Consider the following 18,329-nt stretch of genomic DNA (forward strand, 5'->3'; position numbering starts at 1 on the left):
AGTAAACAAAAACAACATGTTTTACAAATATTATGCGCAAGTGCTTATGACGTCATTATTTACACGTCAAACGACAAAAAAACATATTCTTTCCGGCTTAAAATGCAGCTTTCTCGCGATTTTTTTTTCATTATTGCGTTAAAATCGGGACGTAGAGGTATGATAAACAGGTCACTGCCTGATCTTTTCGTAATATATCATGATCGTCACGAATAAAAATAACGGTTCGGAAAGCCTCGCCGTTATATTATTCTAAGCCTTGCCTAATATATAACAAAAAGATCAGGCAGTAACATGTTATTCCTTATATATATATATATATATATATATATATATATATATATATATATATATATATATATATATATATATATATATATATATATATATATATATTATATCATATTCTCAAGATTATGTCAAAGATATGCGTTTCAATTTCTCGTTTTAATCGACACAGATGTACTTTTAAATCATGTCATACTTTTAAATAACGTGTACGTTTATATAGTTTGTCACTCGAGAGCAAAGCCTAGGTCACCATATACAATCTTTGAAAAAAAAACTGGAAGTAACATTAACGACTCCATCTTGATAACACACGTCAGAATGCTAAGTAGCTAAGTTTGACGATATAAAAAGACAATTATTATACCCAGTTTTAATCTTGTTCGAGTGGTTTCAACATGTGTTTCACCATGTCTTTAATCATGAACATGTAACTGTTGGTGTATCCAGGTGAGCGCGTAATGGTAAGCATGACCCTCTTGTTTTATAAACAACCTTTATACACAGATAAATAATTAAACATGAAGAGTGCGATCAATATATAAAGCCCTCACTTCTTGTATATTCACTAAAATGTATGAAACTTGATGATCTGTATCCTTCTACATTGAGTATCAACGTGATCTTACAAATTGTCTTGCAATAAAATGTGAATTGTATCAAAATGCTGCGATCAGTAATGGGACTATTTTTCACGTTGTTAAAAAACATAAACTGTTATATTTGTGCTATGTTCCTACAGACATACCCTGGATGTATACCGGCGATTGCATAATACAAACCATTTGTGCTAGAAAAAGAAAGCATCCGTTTGAAATGGACAATTTAGTTTTCATTAAACAATACTCAAGCTCTGTTTATTACAAAACTAATACACTAAGAAGTCGCTTAGAGTAAATATCAACAAAAATGTTTTGTTCTTTTTTATATATTTGTGTATTCCACATGTGTATACATGTACTTATAACGGTCGATCTGCTAAGCTGTCTAATAAAGACATTCAATTTGATGGATTTCGCATATGCGTATATCGGATATTAGATACTCTCATGTCATTTATTTATAAAATACCATAATATAGAACTATGTTGATGAACACGTTAAAAATAGTACACAATACACGTGTGAGAGGAGTACACCCAGTTCTTGGAAACGCTTTTCCTGCACGATTCGAACTCACGCATATAAAGTCTCGCCCTTTTGTGAATCATGCCCACAATGTTTTATGTTCAAATGCTCGCTAATCGTTGATAAACCAATTGTGCGTTTGTCGAAGTGTTGACAACGCACAATAATGTCCTGACAAGTATCAAATTACGTTAAATTTCATGGCGTAAGAACAACTAATCCTTGTGTTTTGAAAACGTTATTCGAAAATATTCTAACAGCAAAATTGCGCATGCGCGTTATCACTACAACTTATGTAATCGTCGTTATATCGTTTATTTGTTGCGCTTAATTGTTTAGTGCCCATAGCAAAAGCTACATCGATGGACATTTGCATTAATACACAAATGGTATTGTTTTTTGCCTGGTAATATTAATGTCAAAACAATGACATAACAATACGTTTTGTGCGTGATTGAAAATACGTCGTGTCCGCCTGTTGACCGTTGATACCTGCTAAGAAATCTCTTTAAACGCACGCTAATGTCTCAAACCATATAAACATGTTGAATGTACATTAACATACGTTAACGCAAACACCCGGTACACAAACAACTGACTATAAAGTTATATGAAGAGCGTGCTACTTGAACAATACACTTTATATTGCCCAGTACGAGTATTGTCCCTTTTATTTGACGACTTGCGATTAGAATGATTTTCTATAAAGCCTTTAACACTGATTTGCTAGATCCAGGGCTCTGTCAAGCAGATGGGTGGCGATCCAGGTCACCAGCTGATAGAGGCTGCGGTACAGGAGGGCGCTGATTTCATCATCACCGGAAATCGTGGCCTGGGGACGTTGAGGCGGACCTTTCTGGGAAGTGTCAGCGACTATGTGGTCCACCATTCGCCAGTTCCGGTCATCGTCTGCCGCCTGCCACATGCTCATCACTAGTCCCGGTGATGCGTCAGATAAGTCGGTCAAGATGGCACTTACAAGTTCATAAGATGCAAGTGCCTGTGTACAGAGTTTTGGTTGACGTTTCAGACATTTTACAGATGTTAAGTTCTAGAAACACTATATTTTGTTTACGAATGTTAGTCTTTTAACAATTGTTGTAGTGACTATTTTGTTCGTTTTTAAGTTTGTGTTATTTAGTCACTGAATAAAACGTATGGGTGTGAATGGTCGGCTTACTGAAGAATAAGCACAGTTTTTTAAGATGGTGCGTTGTTTTGTATATTACTGTTAATGTTTGCATTTTAGTAATACATTTGCTCATGTTTGATGTTTTATGGCAATGTATATCTATCTCAATAATTGTTGTTTTTTTTCCTTTTTCCGAATGCATATTCTGCCATGATTAACCGATAACAGTACAAGTTGTTCATGATGATAACCAACGTTGCAATTTTCACCTTCATAAAATGAGCTATCAGGCAATCTGGATTTGATTTAATTTAAAAAAATAGATAGTGATACCCGATTGGGTATGTGGACCTCTTGCAAATTGCCAAATAGTTTGATGTTATTCCATGCATGAACCACGCAAAAAACTAATTTTGTAAGCCCCACTAAAGGCGATATATCTTTCAAAATAATAATAAACAATAAGAACAGGTATTGAAAGGCCCGTAAAAGGTGACGATCCTTTATTATTATCGATTTTTAAATATTTTTTGCATATTTTATATATAAACGTTATCAAAAAATAATATTTATATGCTATTGCACATTACCATAAAACAATGAGCAAAACAACTTGTTTTAAGCTCAAAATAAGTGTCCTCCAAGTCAATTGTGTTTACAAACAATCAGATTATTTACACCACTGTTATGAATATATTTCAGTTACAAGCACATGGCTGGAAATTGCAGCCATACCGGTAGTTCAAAATTCGTCACCTACTTCAAGTACTACCGGTATATTAAACGTTGAACATACGATTTGAACATGTTGTTTATAAAACATGCTTAAAAGCACGTAATAATCATTACATGTATCAATCGATTTCGTGTATTATACAGTATTGTGTTTCCGGACTTTATCCGGTGCAAGAATTTTGTGGTTTCGTGTGTTATCCGGTGTCCGTGAAATCAATATGCGATCCTTTTAAAACGCAAATACTCACGTTTTTGAAGTTGCCAGTAATTTCTTACAATTTCATTATAATTCTGAATGATTATAACAACAATGTAAAGTAGTAGTATTATATGTTTTTTCTCTCCAGTTACAAAAAAGTAAGTATTTTAAACTATTTCATTACTATGAGGTAGGTATGGTTCATTTGTTTTCATTTGTTTTGATAGAATGTTTTATTTACATAACAAATGTTGAAGTAAACCATTAGCTGAAACACCATAATGTTCCGTGAGCAATAGTATTTGGCATTTTAACGCGGTTTTGTGGCAAATTTCGCTTCCAATACTAGGCGCATCCTGCATTTTACCTTGTTTATTTTCCGATATGATCCGTTGCCGTTTCGCGTAATATCCTGAATAGTACAAATGTTTCCAGTATTATCCGTATTGGTTAGGCACCGTGATGCGGGTTGCAATTACCCTTATAATCTGACACATAAATGTAAATGAACTGAAAAGTACAAATGTTTCCAGTATTATCCGTATTGGTTAGGCACCGTGATGCGGGTTGCAATTACCCTGATAATCTGACACATAAATGTAAATGACCCCCCAGTGTTATTTCATTTATGCGATATCAGGTGCAGTATTATATTCTATTTCTTGTAAGTTATCATGTTTGTTCTTCTATCAATTTCAAAATCAATTATATCACTTAAATCTCACACATCACTTATATAGGTGAGGAATGCCTTCCAAAGCTAAACATTTATTATATTTGCAGAAAATTTAAGATAGCATGTTGTGTTAATAGCTTTAATCTAAAGCAAGGTATTAATTATAGGTATAGGCATACTTAATTTTATTAAAGTGGTTTAAACGCAGCTGATTTGTAAGTGATAATCAAAAATATTTGCAATATTTCATCTTAGTGCTTGTCTACGCATTGTTGATTGTGTACATCAGGCGCTTCCCTCCTTTATAACCCCTTACTTTATTTTATTATACTTTGATTTTTTTTACAATTTTCAAAATACTAATTTCGAATCATGGGTGAATTCAATATCGTCAATAATTAATGCAGCTTCACCATGCAATTAATAATTAATTGATTTTTTGTGTGATATCTATTTTGAAAAATACATAACTCTGCAAACAATCATTTGAACAATGATCGTAATATTAACTTCGGTTTAAATGTTTCTTGGACGCCATTTCTTGTACATATCCAACAGTAGTAAATCAAAAACGAATTAATAGAACTACTTACAAACGTTAGGAACGTGAAAGTATCTGTCAAATATATACTCAGGGCACATACATCTATATTTGAAAATCCATGACTTGTTGCACTTAGAGTATACCTTATGAAATATATTATTTACCAGAATATATTCTCTCGACCCTACAAGGATGCTTTGTTTTTTTTGTAATATAAAAGATAAATAAACAAACATTCATATAACAAATTTTTGCTGCATTATGTTTGTATTGCTCGTTTAAAATCGATTCCATGTTTATGTCGCATTTCGATTTTCTGGAAAAAACGTTCAATTGAATTAGTCGATAGATTTTATTGGAAACCCATTTAATTACTAAAACATTTTTTTTTATGTTGGCCGTTTATAACTGTCTGTTTGGAGTTATCGGTGTAAATGTACTCGATTATTAAACTGAAATTACGTAGAAATGAAACAATTCTTTCGGCGATCGGTATCGTTTTAAATTATTTTGAAGGGAATTTTAAATTATCTAAATACTAATTTAAAATATTTCTAAATCAGTTATGAATATTACATTTTTGGTGGGTATTTCTGATTTGCTTTCTTATCTCATGCGATAGTCGAGTATGCATTCCTTTCTAACTTTCAAAAATGCCTTCATATGATATTGTAGTTTAATGCAGTTGTGCCTGAATGGAGGTTTTACAAGAAGGAATGGGTATTTGTACAACCTACATTTAAATGAACGTATGTTTGCTGCATCTCTATATGAAGGTGCAAACCATTTAAATGGGCGCGTTTAAATATACCACGTTTCTTTTCGTATACGGCACTATCAAATTGAAGATATTGAATTGCAGCTTAATTAAGGTTATTGTTCATACACTTTCTAATCTTAGTTCCTGTCCATAATACTCGAAACATATGCGTCCATTTGTCACAATGAATGTGTAGTTTCTATATCATTCATAAAAGCTCCAATAGTGATGTTATATTCTGATTTTTTTTATTAACGCCTTTTTTCAGACGAGTATTTATTGGAACTCGCCGATTCACATTTAAAGGGGCCTTTTCACGGTTGTGTAAATTGACAAAATTGAAAAAAGTTGTTTCAGAATCGCAAATTTTCGTTTTAGTAATGATATTTGTGAGGAAACAGTAATTATACTGAACATTTACCATGCTCGAAAATAGCCATTATATGCATCTTTTGATGATTTACAAACCCGAAAATAATAAAGCGTTGCAACGCGAAACGAATTAATAATTTGGAGAGTTCTGTTGTTGTCGTCATATTTTGTGAAACTTCAAGGAATGGTTATATGAAGAATAAAATACACCTGACATTGTATCCGGAAGGATGGCCGAGTGGTCTAAATGAGTGACATTATAATCCAGGACTCCAGGGGACAGTGGTTCTAACCCTGCTGAGGTTTACCTTTTTTTCTTTATTTTAAATTTTATTCTTGATTTTTTTACTGGAGATTTTTATATCAAATGTTAACATTTATCAATATAAAGCATTTAATAAAAACTTCAAAACATGCCAAAATCTGTGAAAAGGCCCCTTTAAATGATCCGCGAATTTACTGCATTTTATACCAGACATTTGAACGAAACACACACAAACACACGCACGCACACGCACACACACATTTCTTTTCAAACCGAATGGTACGTTCCAGGTTAAATAGTTTAAGAAATGTATAAAAATGTTACTGAAATGAAAGATATATTTTTTATCGACTTCATATTGAACACAATATTTCATAACAGCATTATATGATGCAATCCCGAATCCTCACAAATAATTCGATCATGGTACGCGTAAATGCTACGCATATTTGATGGGTCTGCATGGTTTCTTAATAAAGTCGTTACCCGAAGATTTTTCAATTTAATCTACCATGTATTTGCGTTTGATTGGTGTTCATTTTTTTCTCAATGGCATCGTTTTGCAAAGATGTTTCAAACAATGTACTTTGTGCATAAAACGCGCTTTGAATGTTTCTTCATTGTTACAAAATGAAGTCGTTTTCCAAAGATATTTTAATTTGAGCCAGATGACCCATTTCTAACAACATTCTAGATGATACAATACTTGAATTCATTGATTGACATGTACGACAAAAAGACGTTTAGGTGAAATTATATGCCTGTTACGCTTTATCACCCTGCCCTCAAATCGTTAGACACTGCAAATGGTAATCATACGCCATTGAAACCCCAACATGTATCTGCCACTCTCTCTGAACGAAAAAACGTGCACTGAATTAAGCTTCAAGTCAAATTATGTGCAAAATAAATTGGTACAAATGATCCGGAATTTAGCTAAAATAGGGCGATGTACAGGCTTAAAGGGGCTTTCGGTAAAATTACAAAATTAAACAAAATGTTTCAGATTCGCAATTTTTCGTTGATACTTGTGAAGAAACAGTAATACTGATTATTAACCACGGTGCCTATACCACGTGATTTTTTAAGATCTGTATTGGGAGAATAAAGCGCGACCCAGTTATCATTTTTAAAGATTTTTCGCTTAATGTTTCACAATTTTTAACGGGATAAAGTGGAGAGCCCGCTCATTCGTGAGAAATTTCTATAGGTATCATGATCTTTGTAAACAAATAAGTATTTTTTTTTCAGTTAAGTGCAGCCGCGCGTTTGGAATATGAAGACCCCACACTAATCCGACATTTTTCTAACCGTTCAAACGCGCGGTTGCACTTTATTTGCACATATATGCACCTGTAAACGTCGCCTCTGTATCGTCGTCATCCCAAATGAAGTGTCCTTCAACTATCTGATCGTTCAGACCGATCCACCAGTGGTGAGCTGAATATGGCGTTCAATAGCATCATATATTAGATATCGTTTAGACCTATCCACCAGTGGTGAGCTGAATATGGCGCTCAATAGCATCATATATAAGATAACAAATATCTGATCGTTCAGACCGATCCACCAGTTGCGAGCTGAATATGGCGTTCAATGGCATCATATATTAGAGTACAAATGTAAAGACACACATTTCGCGTTGGACCAATGACATCACCACGGTTTCAAAAGGCGCTGGACATTTAATTTTTATGCATAATTTAACGGCAAGAACGGTAAGAATGATTTTGCATACGTGTTATTGAATTATGATACCAAGGTCCGTGAATTTTGCAAGGAAAATGCCCTTTACTCCGTGAAGATATCGGTATTTGATCGGTTTAGATCGACGACGTGTAGGTAACGCGAGTTGTGTATCATGATTTTTCATAACGTTTGACCAAGCATTTGTATAAAATATTGTAAGATATGTACATTACCAGAACGAAAATTCATGTCTGCGTTGAGCAAGACCGAGTTCATGAAAATCGCTGCGAAATTGATGAAGTTATGGCTTTTCAAAGCGATGCACCCTGTTTTCTGGTGATTTTGAGCTGAATACCTTGCTATATATTATATATAACAATTTTTGTTTCAGAGAAGTTGATTTTTCATTCAAAATGATGTTTTTACTAATTTATATCATAGCAACGCGCTAACCACCTGTGATAAAAAAAACTCACCACGTTTATTTAAGTGTTGGAAACGGACATATTTAACCTGGCATGTTATAGAAGCGGTCCTAGTAAATATAACCAATATCACTTTTTTACTTCACATTTTCGTTATTTAAATGTTTCAGGACCAGTTTGACTTCTGCTACGAGTGCGTTCTGCAGTACATCCGCTCCTTTGGTATCTATTCCAACTTCGCGTCCTTATGATTCACTGACGAGGCACTATATTCTGCAACAAGGCATTGTTATACAAGACATTAACTCGAAAATCGTTCTAGTGAGGTCTTAAATTAGTATGTCTTGAATATTATCCTATAAAGCGGCCAATATATTTATAATGATAAAGTACGCCTTAATGCTTTCAATTAACGTATGAAAGTTGTAAACACGGAAATAGTTTCGCATTATATTTTTCGTCCGATGTTTTCCATTATTAAAGGGAGCATTTCACATTTTGGTAAATTGACAAAATTAAAACAAACATTGTTTCAGATTCGCAAATTTTCGTTGTAGTAAGATATTTGTGAGGAAACAGTACTACTGAACATTTACAATGCTCTATAATATTAATTATATGCATCTTTGTTACGATTTAAAAACCTGATAATTACAAAGCGTTGCAACGCGAAACGATTGAATAATTTGGAGAGTTCTGTTGTTGTCGTTATATTTTGTGACACAACGAGGATTCTTATTTAAAGTATAAAATACATCCTTCATTGAATGAGCAAGGATGGCCGAGCGGTCTAAGTGTTAGGCCTTTACTCCAGGGTTCTGTGATTCGAGCCCAGTTGAGAGTTTTTTTGTTCCTTTCTTTAATTGTATTCTTGTTTTTTTAATGGAGCTTTTTAGATCCAATGTTTACATTTATCAATATGAAGCATTTAAAGGGGCCTTTTCACGTTTTGGTAAATTGACAAAATTAAAAAGTGGTTTCAGATTAGCACATTTTTGTTTTAGTTATGATATCTGTGAGGGAACAGTAATACTGAACATTTACCATGCTCTAAAATAGCCATTGTATGCATCTTTTGACGATTTAAAAGTCTGAAAATTATAAAGCGTTGCAACGCGAAACGATTGAATAATTTTGGAGAGTTCGGTTGTTGTCGTTATATTTTGTGAAACTACGAGGATTGCTTACATAAAGCACAGGCACTCGGCATCAGTTACTACCCCCTCCCCCAGCTGCTGCCCCCTCCTAAAACTGTCAAAAGTGTCTATTTGTTATACAAAATAACAAGACAAAAGAGGTTAGTTGCAAATATATTTTTTTAAATTATATATATAAGTAAAAAAAACATTTCGACTAACTTTTTTGTCTTGTTATTTTGTACATCAAGTTTTGAGGGTTTGGGGAGGGGGTAGCAGCTGGGGGAGGAGGGTAGTAACTAATGCCGAGTGCCTATGACTGCATGAGCATGGATGGCCGAGTGGTCTAAGTGGTAGACTTTTACTCCAGGGGTCAGTGGTTCGAGCCCTGTTGAGGATTACTTGTTTTTCTTTTTTTAAATGTTATTCTTGATTTTTTACTGGAGCTTTTTAGATCCAATGTTTACATTTATCAGTATAAAGCATTTAATTACTAACTTCAAAACATGCCAAAATCTGTGAAAAGGTCCTTTAAATGACAAACTTCAATACATGCAGAAAATTGTGAAAAGGTCCCTTTAACTCGCGAAAATTGGTAGAAGTGAGCATCATTGTATTTATTAACCACTGCAACATAAACTCATTATTGACAAACTCAATTGTAAATCTTTTACTGTAGTGTGTGTCTTTTATGTTGAGACCTGTATAGTACGTTACAAGCTTAGGACAACATGCATTTCCCAACTTAAAGGGTTACTAGGGTTTCATTATTTATATTATCGATTGGCAATTTACAACTGGGCATGTTTGGATTTCGATTTTATATAACTTATTTTATTCCAGACTATTTAAGGTCAACTTAATGCGACTTATGTGGATTAAGCGGAATATTAATAAGCAAAGCACACCTTTTTTAAACATGTGGCCCAGCTATGTTATATACAGTCGTTTCTGGTGATATTGGTTGGAAACCGGTTTCTTATTCATTATGGAAAACGTATGAAAACATGAAAAACATATTTTCTAGTTTGTGTAGATATACTTTAATGGATACTAATAGACTTAATAAGAACATTTTCAAATGGGATAATAGATTGTCCAACTCTAGATGCAAACATTGGAATTTAAAGATTTGTCAGAAGTTCAGACAGTATAATTTAGACAGATTTTGTAATATTGATGCACCTTATGCAAAATAATTTGTACTTAGAAATTTGCTACCAAAAATGTATGACGACTCTGTAAAACTTTTAAATGAGTATGTCATGTTATTTAAGTCTCTTGTAAATCTATTAGATTGTCAATGTACTGCATTTTAATTTGTGATATGTATGTAATGTTATACTTTGTACATTGATGAGACTATAATAAAATATAATATAAAATATAGGGAACATTATTTACGCATAATTTCATGGATTCATTACAATAGGTTACAAATACTCAAAACATGTGATGGTTTAAGTCGGCAATTAATATGTTCACCAATTTGAAATAAAGTAATTGGAAAGGCTTTTACTACAAATATGTGTTTGTAAAACGAAAATTTTAGATTGCTTGTCTTTGGGCTGTATTGGTGCAATGACCCATATTTAATTACATTTCATGGGAATATTCTCATTTAGTTTACCTGCTATAGACTACCTTCAATATTTAGAGATTTGTACAATATTTACTTTCATATCAGTTTTGGACCTGTATCTTTCACACACACATTTCATAAGTACGCTCATATTATACATATTTTAGTACTGCAAGTCTTACCAGATCTTGTAAAGCAAACTCGAGTCCAGGCGATATAAAGCACTAAAAGGAGAAAACATTTCAGCATCGTCGATACTTCTGTTACAGAGGACATGTTTTCACAGGTGTGGGGACTTGCCACTATTTGGTTATATTTCATCAAGCTTCTTCAAATGTGCACCATAGATAAGTCTACTGTTGAACTTTTCTAATACTTGTACAACATCCATTATGAATTGTTTTCTCATGTTTTTTTATAGTTCACCAATTTTGTCTTTGTATATTTCTTGCATAGTATTGCCATTTTAATATTTGTAGATACATATGTGTGGCACGGACACAGCAATACTCATGTCAATGAATTTACTACAGCTTAAACTAAATCTACACGTTTTTATCATCTGCAATCTTAAACCACTTAACAGTTCTTTCATATTTTAAGGACAACTGCGATCACTTATGACTTCTTTACATTGTACAGTATTTCAAGTTTGTAGAAAATGAAATCATTATTATTTCTATGTTGATATTTATTTATCCTATAGCACTTTAACCTCAATGATGGGGAGCTTAAAAAATTGTATAAATTATAAATTATATGAAGTTCAAAATAAATTCATCAATGGCTATTTAACTAGAGTTGTCAAAGACATTGATGCCCCCATGGAACATATTTGGACACATACAAAGCCACTTGCAAGTAAGATTACTTGCTTAAACCAATCGTCTTTATATACTTTGAAAAAATGTGCCATTACATGCGTACAGATGGATAGTGAATTGAAATGCTTAATGGCTCTCATTTTGTGAGGCTATAAAAATGATATCTTCATAAATAGCATTAACAAGAGAGACAACACTAAAACCAGAAGAAGAAAACAGTTTCTTTCTCGATGCGCTTTACTAACATGTAAAATATTACAGGCAAATGATTTATTTCTTGGCTTCATCATCAGCGTATGACTTGATAAGGTCAGCGCGCTTCTGTGCAATCCTTTCATCGCGACGCTTGCGGGCTTCCTCAGCGATGTCACTGAATGGAATGCATAGATGTGTATATGTAAGCTCACAGTAATGAATATCTAAGTCTAATATTTGCTTTCTACAAAATTAAAACATATGTTTCAGCCTTATTAAACGACACACGACTTAAGAACGCGTGAATCACTGTGCACGAACAAGGTGTATGGCAACCCTACATATTATGGCTATGATAAATTTCAAGTAACACGTCAATACAATAGCTCCAGAAATGTAGAAGTAGCTTCAAAAATATTAAATTGTATGTCGACAGATTGACAAACCAGCCAACCAACAGCATGACTCCTATAAACAACCTGTTACTTGTTGGGGAATGATAAAGGCAAACTATCAAGCTTCGAATCACACTCCATATGACCTCAATCATTGTCTCATTGTGATGGAGGGGACATAACCACCAAAATATAAACGATTTGTTAACCTATCACAACAATACAGAGGTCTTGTAATGCCCTAGATACACAGTCCGATGTCATACCTGAGCTGCTTGGATCTGATGTTCTCAGCCTTCCTCCCGTGGATGTACTCCATGAGGATACGCTTGTTCTTGAAGCCGCTACCCTTCTACTTAAGGTACAGCTCATGGTACCTGAAATGCAACAATGACAAATGGAACTGGGACATAATTATGCTATATCTATTTTACAACTGGATCTAGTGTATTTAAACACAGTTTAAATAACCCTTATACACTCGGCTGCATTATGCGTATGTGGGTCATGATGGCTCTTACGAGCTCATCCACTAACATAATTTTTGACCGAAAATGTCGCAATCTTCCTTTCTTTTTGTATTTGTTTTACAACGGAAATTGAAAAAGCTGGAATTTGTCGCAGTTGAGACAGTTTAATTTACTGTTACTTTACAAAGAAGAAAACATTTACTGTGCTTCGTGTTCATGTTAGTAAACAAATATTTTTTGTATTGCATCTAAAATTGCTAAAAATTATAATGTTTTTTATTACATTTATTTTACTGCAAACAGTTCTTTTTGCCTTTCCTTTCCTCTTGCCTGAAAAAAAACAATGTGCACTCAATCGTAATGCAGGTTTTGTGTTCACTGTCTGAAAAAATCTCTCTCAAAACAAGAATACTCAACATGAATTGGGTAGATATGTACACATTTTATCTAATCACAATCACCTTATGAGTTACCCCCTCTCCACCCCTGTAAATTGTTTTCTTCTAATTTTCATTGATTTCATAACTGGTGTTAGACAACAGAATATGCATATCCTCTGGAAATTCTCACCCCTGTTTGAAGCAGGTGACCTAAATTCGAACTTAGACGGGATACTATCAAGATAAACATTCTGACCAATTATCAAACAGATTGAATCTTAAGTGTGGCCTCTAGAGTGGTAACAAAAGGGTTTTTCTAACATTTGACCTGGTGACCAAGTATGTGACTCCTCATACATGTGCTCCAGATTTTATCTCTGCTTAAACATTTTCAAGATTTATGGAAGTTGCATCAATATTGGATAAAAAATGCAACCTCATGTGAGCCAAAATATGTATAGGTCATTTTTGACTGATAAATAAATACTTAAAAAGCTATCCAAATATTAAAATAAACCAGTTAAATGATAAAGTACTGTCTATTAACTTTTTCCCTTTTATAACTTACAACTTTTATAAAATTTTCCCTCTTGTTTTCCACCATCACAGACCTATTAATCCTCAACAAGGGCTTTTATCAGAAACTGTTACTATGCTATACCTTACCAATTTAAATTCTATTATTAAGTTGTAATTATTTAGAGCCCAGAAACAGTTCACTGATGTTTCGCTTAAATGCATCAGATAACATTTAGATTTTTACCGTGACCCATGTGACGCCCCTTCCTTCAGGCAATCATGTTCTTACGAACACGAGCCCTGGAGTGTACAGCAACAGGCTTTCTGATGATGAAACTATCCCTAACAAGCTTGCGGATGTTTTGTCCTGTAAAAATAAAACCCCACAATTTAAATTTTCAAGAAAAGCATGACTTTACATTGCTATTTCTCACCATTTTATGACATAGACCTCTACTGGTATACTTTAGCGACCATGTACTTTAACATGAGAAAACTGACTAGTGTTTGATAAATAACATTTATATGAATATTGATAAAACTAATATATGACAGACCACATAAATTTATATATGATTGATAGTGACTTTTTAATGTACTGTAAAAAAAGGAAAAACACATGCTCTTATCTAGTTTTGCCTCAGGGATATTTCAGAAAAATGATCTACATAATACAAATATTTACAAGGGATACAACTGTCAAATTTCCTGCACAACACCATGACCTGAACAAAAGCAAAATATTCGCTTCCAAAAGCAATAATTGCACCAAAGTCAGAATTTAACTATCTTTATAGCAGTAACTATGTAAAAAGTTTTGTTTGAAACGGAAGTTTCATGAAAAACGGTAACATTTTCGAACTTGGACACAGGTGTGCACAACCACTGTGACACAGTTTGTTCCATTATTTAATAATTATTGAGAACTTGAGCAAACTTTACCTTGTTTTATAATCCAAAGACAATTTTGAAACAATGTAGACAACTTTCAAGATGACATGTAACTGCATATGTGTAAATATTTAACTTGTTTAAATTATCTACAATCTTCAAGCATGTGTATGCCTTTTGTTAGGTTACATAACATGGAACGTGATTGGCTGGATGTTTACTGCAGTGGAGAATTAACCAATCAAATCGCATGTTTGAAATACATGTAACGTATTACCAAAATGAAAGTAAAGTATTGTTTTTCGCTATATTCCAGTACCCATAAAACATTTCGGCATTGATGACTTCCGGTTAAATGTAAACATCGATTCTTCTGGTGCAATAACGAAAATAATCAACTTCGGTTAATAAAGTATGTATTATAAATGTTTTGAATCGGAATCTTTAGTATATTTTACCTAAATTATATCAAATTGTGATATTTAAAAGCAACTAATTATCTTTAATCGGGCCTTTAGCCGATTTTGATGTTTCACTAGTGCCGTAGTAGGATGGGGGTAAAGTAACAAACTTGCATGTTACATTTCAATGGTATTTTAAAATTTCAGGACAACAATTAATCCAAAAATGTTTTGTTTCAGATTCCATTTTAGTTTTTGGTACTGTTGAACAATCTAAGATATGTAAATGGTTTTAAAGTGAAATCACAATTAAATGTTCATCACAATATGATCAAAACTTGAATGAGTAATGCTAACGTATTTTTTAAACATGAAATGTATGATTAAATTTTTGCCACGTGTTGATCTGGTTGTGTTTAGGTTTGTAATCTTTTCGACTGGTTTAAACCTTCAACGCTTTAGACTGACCCTTCCAACACAGTAAACACATCGTTCAGAATATGTTTTTATCGTTAAACGTCGCATTGTATGAATCGTATTGGGACTCGGTTGTTTTCCTTAAATAAAAGACTTTCGGACCAGCGGAATTTCTCTTTCTTTTGATATATTGTAGGTGTTTCCATATATATATTGTATCTTTAGTGCCTGGCGAGGACCAACACTGTGACAACTGTTTAGTTTACTTATGTTGTATAGGTAATTGGTAACCTGCATCAAATAGGACTGAGTGATATTTTGCGAGATACTTTTTACAGATGATTTTAATGGCGTTTTCTGTTCTAATTTTGTCTTCTAATAAACACGTGAAACACTTTAAATTGCCATCACATAATATCTTACTTTAACCAATAATGTGTTCGCTTGATGATGTATCATAAAATATTGGCGAACAAATACAAATGTCAATAAAATTGTAATGATGCACCACCGTAAAATGGTAGTAAAGCCGCTTTTACACGACATAAGTAATTACTGAAATGCTTTAAATCACATTGTATGATTGATCTGGGATTACGTTGCTATGTTAAATTAATTACTTTACAGCTTAAAGCTCCAATAATGATGTTATATTTTAATGACTGTTTTTTTTATTTACGAATTTTTTTCAGACGAGTATTTATTGGAACTTGCCTATTCACATTATTTATCCGCGACTGTATCGCATTTTATACTAGACGTTTTAGTTTAAACCAATTTATTTTAGCTCGATTGCATCTTAAGCCTAAGGCTTATATAAACGCTCTCGATTCCGTTTCCTGTGCGTAGAACCAGTACTTGGTGTCTTTTGGGGAGATCTAAAGAACGCTCCCACGGTGGGGATCGAATCCGTGACCTCCCGATCGCTAGGCGGACACCATAACCATTACACCACGGCGACCTTATACATTTACTAGACGTTTGAACGAAACACATACACAAACACATCACTTTTCAAACCGAGTGGTACGTTCCAGGTTAAAAGTTTTGAGAAATGTATTAAAGTGTTCCTAAAATAAATGTTATTTATATCATGTGGATATTAAGTTTTCTTGTGTTTTTTTAGGAATCTCGTTTTAATTTAAAGGGAATATTTCCAGAATTTATACACATATGATAAATGGATATAACAAGCTTTTTCTACCAGTAAAATATCATTGAACACAGAATAACGTTAGTATCCGATCTGTGCTTACCAGCATCAACAGTGTTGACGAAATTAACGGGGAAAAAGCTCTGATCTGTTGTTTTTTTTCGTTTGAATGGATTTAAGAAAGAATGTCGCGGAATCCTTATGATTTTGATAATATAACATCTTTTGTTTTGCCAGCGAGAGACATTTGGCATCAACAGTCGCAACAGTCGGCAGGTTTGGTTCAGGAGGTGGGACGCATCAATAATTTACTGCGCATTTTTCATAATGGTACTGTACACTGGCTAACTTGTGACGTGCTCAAAACAGTGTGCAGCATCGATGCTACGTTCTTTCCGTTTGACAAACAAGTTTGTCATATCAGCTTTATTGACCCGGCGTACGGGTCGAGTGAATTAGTTATTGTAAACGAAGGCATATCAGTAGAGGAGACATTGTTGGCAAAAAATAGCCAATGGGCTTATATTTCAGGAAAAATATTTTCAGGAAACTATGAGCTTGTCCCAGTAGTGCCAAATCCCCGTCGAAATGTGTTTGCTTGTATGACAACATTTGTTTTAGAGAGTATAATAATATTAGTAAAACATGGCACCTGTGTCATATATTTATATTTCAAGGATCAATTAGTTATATAGTGTTATGTTGTAGAGAATAAAATATATGGAAATGAAAGAAAGGGAGGTAGTTAAAAAAGAAGACTATAAACAATAACTGTTCTTGATCATTGTACTTTTCCTTAAAGTCATCTATTTATTTTACAATGAATACTTCAGTGTTCAAATTGAAATATTATTGTACAATTAGATAAAGGGAAATATTAAAAATTGATAAGCTAAACTATTTACTATGAACTTTAATTAAATATAATTTAGAATTATAAATAAATACAATATAAATTAAAAAAGGGAGAAAAAATTCAAAAACTATGGCCGAAAGAGTTATGGTTCATTTTCACTGCACTTTTCCTTGTTGTCATCTGTTTATATTTCTAGTTTCAAGTACATGTAAATCCCCTCAGTAGACTTAGAGCTATGCTCCGGACAAAAATTTACTTTGAAATTAAATAAAGGAAGATGATTCAAAAACTAAGGTAGATAGAGTTATGGTTCTTAGTCAATGCATTTTTCCTACTTGCCATCTGTTTATAATTCAAGTTTCAAGTAAATCCCTTCAGTAAATTTAGAGTTATGCTCCGAACAATTTTTTTCTTTAAAATGAAATAAAGGGAGATAATTAAAAACCTAAGGTAGATATAGTTATGGTTCTTAATCACTGCACTTCTTCTACTTGTCATCTGTTTATATTTTAAGTTTCAAGTAAGTCCCTTTAGTAGATTTAGAGTTATGCTCTGGACAAAAATTTAATTTGAAAGTAAATACAGGAGACACTTCAAAAACTAAGGTACATAGAGTTATGGTTCTTAGTCACTGCACTTCTCCTACTTGCCATCTGTTTCAAGTAAATCCCTTCAGTAGATTAAGAGTTATGCTCCGGACAAAAATTCGCTTTGAAATTATATAAAGGGAGATAATTTAAAAACTAAGGTAGATAGAGTTATGGTTCTTGGTCACTGCACTTTTCCTACTTGCCATCTGTTTATGTTCTAAGTTTAAAGTAAACCCATTGAAAAGATTTGGAGTTATTGCTCTGGACAAAGATTCGGACGGACGGACGCACGGACGGACGGACAGAC

General features: G+C 33.3%; 1 protein-coding gene across 1 annotated transcript in view; it reads left to right on the forward strand.

Annotated features, from left to right (window-relative positions):
- LOC127862567 (universal stress protein in QAH/OAS sulfhydrylase 3'region-like) overlaps positions 1-2,719 on the forward strand; it is a 7,165-nt gene extending 4,446 nt beyond the window's left edge. Inside the window, exon 4 of the mRNA XM_052401765.1 lies at positions 2,147-2,719. Within this exon, the coding sequence (XP_052257725.1) occupies positions 2,147-2,353 (207 nt within the window). The 3' untranslated portion in view covers positions 2,354-2,719. The remainder of the gene's footprint in view (positions 1-2,146) is intronic.
- Positions 2,720-18,329: the final 15,610 nt, after the last annotated feature.

This window comes from Dreissena polymorpha, chromosome 16 (genome assembly GCF_020536995.1).
Source record: "Dreissena polymorpha isolate Duluth1 chromosome 16, UMN_Dpol_1.0, whole genome shotgun sequence".
Classification (NCBI taxonomy): Eukaryota; Metazoa; Mollusca; class Bivalvia; order Myida; family Dreissenidae; genus Dreissena; species Dreissena polymorpha.